The sequence below is a fragment of the Microtus oregoni genome, unplaced genomic scaffold, assembly GCF_018167655.1.
Source record: "Microtus oregoni isolate MIOR12 unplaced genomic scaffold, Mior012 000033F_ref0000390, whole genome shotgun sequence".
NCBI classification, from domain to species: Eukaryota; Metazoa; Chordata; class Mammalia; order Rodentia; family Cricetidae; genus Microtus; species Microtus oregoni.
Genome location: NW_024543092.1, coordinates 26853800 through 26864386, shown reverse-complemented (window position 1 = coordinate 26864386; position 10587 = coordinate 26853800). Strand labels below are relative to the sequence as shown.

Below are 10587 nucleotides of genomic sequence, written 5' to 3'. Positions count from 1 at the left end.
TCTCTTTTTCACTTCCTCATTAAATATCAAGGGAAAAAACTCAAAGTACAAAACCAACAACCTTATCCGAAACATCTTCTGACAGCATCTGTCAAATCAAGAAGTTAAAAGTTTCTCGGGGTCTGCCAAGCATAGGAACTTCTGATTTTATTTCCTTGTGAAAGACTGGCTACTCATAGGTTTACAATATGTTATACAGTCCAAATTTATCTTTATCTTAGCCAAGTTATGTGTAGAATCACTTGATGTTTTCTAAAATGCAGGCTTTACAAAAATAACTGATAATGTACATTTTACTAGTGCTTTATACCACATTTCTGTTCTTGAGTTTTATAGTTTGGGCTTATTCTTTTCATTCACTCCCAAAAAAGAAAATCCTGGTATCTCATTCTTTTCCCATCATTATTCCTAATTCCTCTGAATAGGCACATGTTAGGGCAATGAATACACTTGTGACATCTTGTTTCCAGAACTAAGCAAGAAATTTCCCCAAGTCTAACCTGGTACCACAGCCCTTGGTGCACAAAAAGTCCTCTTTCTACTGTGACTCTCCTTTCAGGCTGCAATCCCTGTCTTCAACATTTTCTCTTGGGAACCTGAATATATTTCCCCAGACGTTATATAAGCAGATAACTCCCCTTATTCAAACTGATCCTAGAAGTGAAAGCAAAAATTAGCATACCTAAAACTGAATCTCTTTGGCAAAATTTCTCTGGAATCTTGTCAGGCAGCATCCTCTGTCTCAGCACTCAAGCCGTTACACCATAGTGCAAATATCTGACAAACATCTGAATCTGAAACTCTTCAAGAAATGAAAACAAGACAGATTTAGATACTGGAAAGAGTACTTGCAGTAATTATTCATGTACTTAAACTGTGTAGAGTAAACACAGAAGCAACTAGCTAAAAGTTAATAATGGGGTTCAAAGTATGAATATGCACAAAAGAATAAAAATACACTATTGTAACTGAAGTAAAAAATGAAATGCCAAGTATTCATAAATTAATATTTTAATTTTGAACATTTATCATTTGATTATCTTTCAGATAACACATTTTAAGAAGGAGCTGTGGACACAGGAAGGTCAGACTGAGTGGTGATGAGGTTGCTAAGGTGAAGTTATCAAGAGCTCTTTTTAAACAAGAACACTTATGTGTGGCTACAAATGATAGATTTATGGAAGCATAAGTGACCTAGAATGAGGTAAGTGAAAACTCAAACAAGAGTTAGATATAAAGAATCTATACATTATAAAATAATTGATGTGGAATAATAATTCCATTCTCAAAAAAACAATATTTTAGCCTACTGCAAAATCTGATAAATGTAAAGAGTAATCTAGGCAAAGAACTAGTCTGAAAGGAAGCAATTTTAAAGGAAAATCCAAACTTCAATCCTGAGATTAAAAATATATAGGAGATTGTTAATATCACATTCAAAGTAGAAACGATTCACCGAATACCAGTGAAAATACTAAGGAATGTGAGAATTGGCATGGTTAATTAGAGTTCAGAAATTAGCAAGGATGTGACAGAACACTTTAAAAAAAAAAGGTTTCAGTTCCTATAGTTACAATTATGTGGAGACTTCTGCAGATATTTTTAATATGATAGACCATCTTTCTAGCTATAAAAAATCCCTATAGATTTACACTTGGAATTTATAAACTGGAGAAATGATTTTCTGTAAAAGCTAACTCAATGTAAAGATATCCCTCAAAATGTGTTCAATGTAAGATCAGTGAATCAGAATTAACTATTGGTTTCTATGTGATTATAGCCAAAGGAAGACAGGCTTGAAGGTGCCTTTCACAGGAAAATTTATACAGTCTAGGGCTGAAGGCAACAGTTCTGCGGTGTCTGAGTTCATCCTGGTGGGACTGACGGATGACCCAGACCTTCAAGTCATCCTGTTTGCTGTATTTCTCTTAATCTACTTAGTTAGTGTCATCGGAAATCTAGGACTGATTGCATTAATCCAAGTCAGTCCTCAGCTTCACACCCCCATGTACTTCTTCCTTAGCCACTTGGCTTTCGTTGATTTCTGTTATACATCCTCAGTTACCCCAAACGCATTTGTAAATTTTCTTCGAGAAGTCAGAAGTATAACCTTCTATGCATGTGCCACCCAGGTGTGCTGTTTCATCACGTTTGTTGTTTGTGAGATGTACTTGCTGTCAATCATGGCCTATGATCGGTACGTGGCCATCTGGAATCCTCTCCTCTATGCAGTCCTCATGCCAAGGAAGCTCTGTCTCCAGATGATCATCAGCACCTACATCTATGGATTCACCGTTGGGCTTGCACAGGCAGTGGCTACCTTCCACTTGTCTTTCTGTGGCTCCAATGTGATCAACCACTTCTACTGTGATGATGTTCCCTTGGTTGCTCTGGCCTGTTCTGACACTCATGTCAAGGAGCTGATGTTGCTAGTCATTGCTGGATTCAACACCCTTTGCTCTCTGGTGATTGTGGTCATTTCTTATGTCTTCATTGTCTTTGCCATCCTGAGGATTCGTTCTGCTGATGGAAGAAAGAAAGCTTTTTCTACGTGTGCGTCCCACCTGACCTCGATCACCATATTTTACGGGACAATCATTTTTATGTACCTGCAGCCCAAGTCAAGTCACTCTCTGAACACAGATAAATTTGCTTCTGTGTTTTATGTGGTAGTTATTCCTATGTTAAACCCACTGATCTACAGCTTGAGGAATCAGGAAGTCAAAAGTGCCTTGAAGAGAATTACTGATAAATTGTCTTTGCCCACCCATTAATCCGAGAAACACTGGAGAATATCCAGAAGACATTTAATTTTGCCTTAGTTGACTTGACAATGTTGAGTAAAAGAGATCCACCATACATACTGACTTCTATGAACCACTGGAATGGCACAGGTGCATGTATGTATGTATGTATGTATGTATGCATGTGTGTATGCCATATATGCATGTGTGGGTATGCATGTGTGTATGTGCGTATTTATATGTGTATGTGTATATATACATGTGTGTGTGTCTGTATCTTTGTGTTTTGTACGTGATATGTGTGTATGTGTTCATGTGTGTATACATATGTGTGGATGTGTCTATCATCCATGGTAAAATTCAGAACCTTGCACATTATGTAGTAGAGCTTTATTAGTGAGCTACACACATTTCTACCTGTCAAAATTGGTCTTAATCTTAATGAACATCTTAATCATTAATTGTAAGTAGACATATATATATATGCATATTTATGTATATATCTTCTGTCAATTAATATAGTATATGGAACTAGAGTCTTTTTTGAAGTCTGAATAATGTTGAACATTTCAGCTTACATTGTAATCAATCAATATTTTTCATCTTATACTTCAAGTTAATACGTAAATAATCTAGAAGTAGTAAGAGTTTTTAAAATATTTCTGGCTCTTTTTTTTTTAATTACCATGTAATATATCAAGGATTTATTAACAGCCTCAGGTTGTTGTGCAATAACTATTTATGAAATATTTGGAAATGGTATTTATCCCTTTAAAGTAAACAAAATGAAAACATTGAAGTACAGGTTAAGTTAAATGCTAAGGGAATGGAGAAATAGATACATGTCAGAGGATAACGTACTTACTAACCAAGAGTAAGATTCTTAGTTCAAATCCTCAGCTTTCACATTAAAAAAAAAATCAGCATGCCAATGCATCTGTTCAACTCTAGCTCCCAGAGAGCAGAAACAGGCTTTCTGCCCAGCCTGAGAAGCCAGCTAGGGCACTCTGAATTCAGTGAGAGAAACAACTTCAATATATAAGGTGAAGAGAGATAGAGGATAATACCCATTGTTTACCTCTACTTCCACAAATATACATACATTCACATACACTGCACCCAAACACACACACACACACACACACACACACACGGTGTTATCAAATAAAGATTGTGGAATTACCTCACTTAATTCTTTTAAATATTTAATGAATTTGAAATGTCTTTGCATGTGTACATGAATGAACATACTTTCAAAGAGTGTTTGAAGTTCCCTTACATGAACTACATAAACTATCCATCATCATGAAAAAAGATGTTATCTTTTGCAAAGATTTGATTAATAAAAAAAATGATATCCTTAGTTTCCAGCTTTTCATTGTAAAATACCTTACCACACTTACTGAATTCTTTCCTGTGTCACTTCTAGAGAAATCATTTTATGTAAGTTGTGGTGTGGGCTAAACAGCTGTGGGAACCTGGCAGGACAAAAAACCCCAACAAGCCAGACTCGTTCATGTTACAGAGGTGCTTCAGTTAATTTTTTCCATAGCCAATTCAGGTGGTTTTTAAAGTGTACATACATACAAGATAGTTTGTATAGTTCACTAATACACATACATCTCACAGCTGGAAGAACCAAGAATTGAATGAAATTTTGAAAAATTGTGAATATTAATTTTTAAATAGCTATAATGTTTTTCCCACTATGTTTATATAAATGTTTCCATAATTTTAACTGGAAGGCCAATATCAGGGAGTGGGAGGGATTTCTAACAGACACAGTGTAACCAGAGACAAATGTTATGAAGTTGAAATAAAGTTTATTTTTAGTATGATGTTATAGAGAAGACAATTCTGCCTAGAGACCTCCTAGGTAAACTGCCTAGGTGATACTGAGAATAGCACAGGTAGTGGGGGCCAGAGATGCGCACATTTGATCAACTTGGTCAGTGTGAGAATGTTGGATCATTATCTCAGATCTGGATACCTGAGGAAGATGGCTGCAGGCAAGGGTGCTGTATCTGAACTAAATAAAATGGAAAGGAAAAGCTGACCAATGAAGTACGTGGCTGGGCTTTGACACTGTTCCTGTGGTCTACATCAGGACACTGGCAGTAGTAGTGGTTGATAAATTAGTGATTACAATGTTCATCCACATTTCAAAAATTTCTTATTCTTATTTTAATGGTAGGAGAAGGACAAGGTAGGTTTAGTATAAATTGACGTTTTTCTTCCTGTTTTAAATGATTAAAATCTCTGAAGAATTGAGCAGAAATCCAATTAAAAGTTTAGGGGAAAGGACACAGACACAATACAAAGCAATGATGCCTAACATTGATCCTATTTCTACTAATTCCTCAGATCTGTATGCACAGCTGAAGACGAAGTGCAGGCACCCTCAATCATCTAAAACATTGTCCTCAGAATATGGTGTCATATGGATCCCTCTTAAACTAGATTTGGATATCTTCAGAAGTAAATGCAAGAGCCTGTTTCTGGAAGACCCATTGTGAGTCTTTTGGCAAGGGCAGAACATAACTAGGTGGGAAAGGCTAATCTGTATACTGGGAGAAATAGGCGGACTCAGGGAAGCCATGAAGCTGCTGGAGACAGACGCTGGGCTGGCAACCCGGTAAGCCACAGCCATGTGTTGATAAAAAGATTAATAGAAATGGGTTAAATAAAGATATAAGAATTAGCCAGTAAGAAGCTAGAGCTAATGGGCCAAGCAGTGATATAATCAATACAGTTTCTGTGTGATTAATTTGGGGCTGGGTGTCTGGGAACACACAAGTGGCTTCCTCCTACACTGTTCATTTCCCATTGGAAAGAAAATTAAACAAATAGTCACCACACAGAGGGCAGACCATTGTCTTCTTTAGCTTTCATTAGCTACCAGTGTGGTTTTTTTTTTCATATCAAAAGGCAGGTTCTTTTTAGCTGTTACTTCAGATTCTTACAATGAGGTATAAGGAGGAGAGGGACCTTTGAGTGAATATGTAAGGAGTACAAAAAATCCTGATTGAAGGGATTAACAAGCACCAAATCCTGAGACCCATAGGAGATTGGGACAGCCTTCCTCTGGTTCGTATGCAGATGTTGCCAGAGTTTGCAGAAATTAACAACCACAGCTCCTTCCTCCTCACAAATGAATGCCCTCTGAGGCCACTCCAGTGCAGAAATCTCTTACCAATACTAGCTAAGCCCTCGGCTCCATTGCACATAAGTGCTAAGGTTTCTGGTCACTGCATGTTTGTTACCACTCCAACAGATTGAGCACAGTCAACACAATCTCAGCTTTTCCAATATGTGTGCATGTGTGTCTGTCCTTTCTTGATTTCCTCATTCCACAGTCAGGCTAACCTGACCAACCATGATGAATGAGGTGTTATGAGATCCCACACTTTGAAATCCCTGTTTTTTTTGCCACTCTGTACTTTTGATGGTTCAGGTGTTAGCATGACTATTATTCCAGCATTCAAGAGGTAGTGGGAGTAGGATCAGAAACTCAGTGTCATCCTCAGTTATGTAATGATCATAATCAGCATGGGCTACAGGCAAACCTGTGTCAGAAAAGGAAATGCCCTTGTTTGCATTTACAAACCTAGTGTCGATCTAACCTAAGTAATCCAATACCTTTCAATTTTTACAACTACAGCTTTACCAAAACCATAGCTCATACAGACTGAACTTTACTGTATGATATTCACAAGGCAATTTATCAAGTTAGACAGATTGTAAATAAACACAACATACCTCATAGATTTATTTGATGGTAATAAATATCATCACTTGATTGATATTGGGCTAGTTCCGGGAAACTCAAACGGGTTTTGTTCTTCACAAGAAATGGAAACTCTCCAAATTCCCATGAATTAAACCCTTATGTGACAACATTCAGACAACTGACACGTAGCAACACATTGACTCCTAGTGAACATGGTCCAAACATTTTTGAAAGACCATCTGTGTGTTATTTTGGGAAATCAAAAGCAGGGTTTTTGCAATATCAGGAATGGATTCACAGTCTTGTTCAGAATCCTGGCCTTAAACTAGTGCACACCTCCTCTACTTGTAACACACACCTGTGTTCACTGGGTAGAGCATAATTTGAACATGTGCATGTGACTTTGCTTGTCTGCCCAGACTTTTTTAACTGGGGCAGTGTCATTTTTTGTTGGTGGTGGTTGGTTGGATTGATTCTTGGTCTCACTATGCTGACTGGGCTGGTTTCAAAATTATGTTCTTCTTGCATTTGTCTCTTAAGTTTTGGGATTATACTTATGGTCCACCCCATCTATCAGGAAAATGGATATATTATATTTATTTCCCATGATCTAGTTGGATCATCACAGAAAATGTCTAAGTCTGTTGAAGCAACAAAGACATTTTAAATTGCATGGGAAAGAATTACAATTGAAAGTTTGATTTATTTTTTTACTCATATATAATAGAGCATGCTGCCATTATTTTCTTAACTTTAATATTTTTAAGGTTTCATATCCTTTATATAAAGCTTTCTTAGAGGCTTCTTTCACCTCTTTATTTCTTAGGCTATAGATGAGGGGGTTCAACATGGGGATAACTACTGTGTAAAACACTGAAGCCATTTTGTCTGTGTCCAGGGAGTGGTTTGATTTGGGCTGTAGATACATGAAGATGAGCGTGCCATAGAAAATAGTAACAGCCACCATGTGGGAGCCGCAAGTGGAAATGGCCTTGCGTCGCCCCTGGTTAGAGCGGATTCTCAGGATGGCAGCAATGATAAAGAGGTAGGAGGTGAGAACTATGGAAGAAGAGCAGATCATATCAAAGCCCGCAAAAGCAAAGATGAGAATTTCTTTCAGGTGAGTGTCTGAGCAGGACAGAGCTAAGAGCGGGAGATCATCACAGTAGAAGTGGTTGATTACATTAGGCCCACAGTAGGTCAAGCGAAAGGTGATGATTGTATGGAAAAGGGCAACTAGGAAGCTGTACACATAAGGAACTGCCACTAACTGAATGCATACTCTCTTAGACATCAGTGTGGAATAATGCAGTGGGCTGCAGATGGCAACGTAGCGATCATAAGCCATAGAGGCCAGAAGAAAGCACTCCGTGATCATGAAGGTAAGGAAACAGCCCAGCTGTGTAGCACAAGCATGGAAGGGGATGGTGTTCCGCTCCACCACAAAGTTCACCATCATCTTCGGTGTGATGGCGGAGGAATAACAGAGGTCAACAAAGGCCAGGTGACTGAGGAAGAAGTACATGGGTGTGTGGAGTCTAGAATCAATCCTGATTACAACAATCAACCCGAGGTTGCCTAGGACCGTGACCAGATAGATTGTCAAAAACATCACAAAACATGGGGCTTGAAGCTCTGGCCTGTCTGTGATCCCCTTGAGGATGAACACGGTGACATAGGAGATGTTGACTTCAGCCATTGATTCTGGAAGATAGTGTGGAAGAATAAAAACACAATTTCTTAGTGCCCCAGTCAGTCCTGGGAGAAAGGATGCCTGTGTGTTCCTGCTTTGTAAAATGTCACCCTGGCAGCAAACACATACTGTAATGACTGTTCTTCCTTATAATTTGAAGGACAGGAGTCATTCCATACAGAACTACCTCCTAAAGAGTTTCTTTGCTTTTTATTTTTAAAAATAATGGATAATGTTATAAAATATGTGGGGAAACTGACCATAAAATTGTTGTCAATTTGTTTTTAAACATTTCAAAGGAACACAACAAAAATACATAATATGCAAGTAGAATTATATTTATAGTCTCTAATTTTAATTCTATACTTTCCTGATAAAACATATAGAAGATATACCAAGAGAATTTTGCATATAATATGTCAATATAATTGTATATATTACATAGGTATTCATTTTATTTTTTCCTCCTTCATTTGGAGAGTACATATTTTATTCTATAGAAACTAAGAAAAATTTCATCAGAAATTTGCAAACATTGCATATTATAAAATTGTACTCTTCAAAAATTTCATATATAGAGAGAGTATATCTCAGTCATATATGTACCACCTACACTCTCTCTCAACACATATCTATCATAAATTCATGTCTCCTTTTTTCATAATTGCCGATTCAAATTAGTGTTGCACATATGGACAACCCACCATACACTTGGTATTATAGTGGCTATGGCTTTCAGTGAGTCATAATTGCTCAACATCCCAAAAAGAATTATTATGATGACATGATTTTTACATAGAAATGTAAAACATACAATTTTATTCAAATTTATAATTCAACGTATATTTAGCATATCACCCAAAAAGAAATATATTTCAGATAGTTCATGAAATTAGCTATTCTGAATTACATATGCATTATTGTGTGTCTTTCTCCATAAATGCGTGCTAGTGTACTGAAATAGTTAAACATAACTACAACATTTGACTTGGTTGAACATCTAATGTGTTTTAAGTAAACATTCCATTGTAAATAGCCCATGACAATCTGTACAGTTTAGAGAGCATTTTTGATGTAAGCTGAGAATAATAACAAGAAAGAAAACCCTGAGAGATAACTCCAATTCTTTTATGTTGTCTTAGTTTCTGTTCTATGCTGTAATAAAGCAACAGGACCAAGGTAACATAAAAATTTAATTTGGGGCTCATAGTTCCAGAGGAACTTTGCAGCAGTCAAGCAGGCATAGGAGTAGCATTAGCTGAGAGTTTACATCTTATCCACAACATAAAACAGAAAGTTAAGTATGAATGGCTTGAGCTATTGAAAACTAAAAGCCCACCCCCAGTGACACATTACCTCCCTTAAGGCCACACTTCTTAATCTTTTCCAAACAATTCCACCAACTATGGACCAAGTATTAAAATGTGTGAGCCAATAAAGAATATTCTCATTTTAAACACCACAATGTGTCAATTTTAATTGACTGGATTTGTTTACTTTTTCTGTTGTAATTAAATACTATTTCTATCTTATAACCTACTTTAGCACTTAACATGAATTTATTCAAGTAGATGAAGTCATCTGAGTTTCTCGTTTTTTTGCTGGGTTGGAGGTTGTCTATTGACCCTGATTTACATTTGAAAAGAAAAAGAAAGCAGGAGACAATAGTGTTCACATAGAGGGTACAGTGCAGTATAGTCCCTGCTTCTAGTCACCTCTGTGCTGCACAGACTTTAATAGTTTGCTCTGTCAGTTTTAATTTTGAGAAAACAGAACACAACTAACACATAAATCCATGATTTTATGTAATGTTTAATTTACAACTCTAGATTATATAAATTAATTCTTACTTCTTTAAAAAAAAATAGTTCATTTGTTGCTTCCAGCTCATCTCTTAGTTTGTCCTGCACCATTGCTGTTTCTCACAGTCCACATATCTGTCAGTTTTTAAAGGAAATCCGCATAAGCCATTGGAACATTTTACTACAGCTTTTATGCAAAAATGAGTCACGTTTCATGCTTCATTGCAACTTTTTTCAGCAAGCTTTTCCCACAGATGCCCCTACCCAGCAGAGTTACCTATTTTCTTTTTAACAGCTCAACACAATCTAACAGAAACCCTTGGTCTTAAGAGCAGCATTCAGAGATCGCCATCTTTAATATCCCCAGAACATTTTATAAAGTACAGTGAGTCATGATTCTGAACCATAGCCTGTAGAACACTCTCACTAGCTGGATTGACAAGCAGGGCTCGGCCATATTTTTAGTTACTTTACTTCTATCTTTTGGTGTTGTCTATGACATGTTGAGATTACTTACGTCTCTACCAGGCAAATAGAGTTCAAGCCAAAGATTTGATAAGTTTTATAACTATACGAACAATTTTCAGAAAGCAAATTGCTTCCTTTGTCTCAGTTTTT

The 10587-nt window shown here is 36.8% G+C and overlaps 2 protein-coding genes across 2 annotated transcripts; one reads left to right on the top strand and one right to left on the bottom strand.

The window, feature by feature from the left end:
- Nucleotides 1–1199: 1199 nt before the first annotated feature.
- LOC121466340 (olfactory receptor 5AL1-like) lies at nt 1200–3656 on the top strand. The gene is made up of 3 exons (XM_041680004.1): nt 1200–1204; nt 1781–2748; nt 3610–3656. The coding sequence occupies exons 1-3, from the start codon at nt 1200–1202 to the stop codon at nt 3654–3656; spliced, it is 1020 nt and encodes a 339-aa protein (XP_041535938.1).
- Nucleotides 3657–7213: 3557 nt separating this feature from the next.
- Nucleotides 7214–8173, bottom strand: LOC121466462 (olfactory receptor 1038). Its single transcript, XM_041680191.1, has one exon. The coding sequence runs from the start codon at nt 8171–8173 to the stop codon at nt 7214–7216; it is 960 nt and encodes a 319-aa protein (XP_041536125.1).
- Between the last annotated feature and the right edge of the window lie 2414 nt (nt 8174–10587).

Excerpts from the sequence above, each read along its gene's own strand:
- LOC121466462 (XM_041680191.1), bottom strand. The coding sequence starts at position 8,173 with ATGGCTGAAGTCAACATCTCCTATGTCACCGTGTTCATCCTCAAGGGG.
- LOC121466340 (XM_041680004.1), top strand. Across the intron at positions 2,749-3,609 it reads TGCCTTGAAGAGAATTACTG|TAACCAAGAGTAAGATTCTT; the intron begins ATAAATTGTCTT and ends TAACGTACTTAC.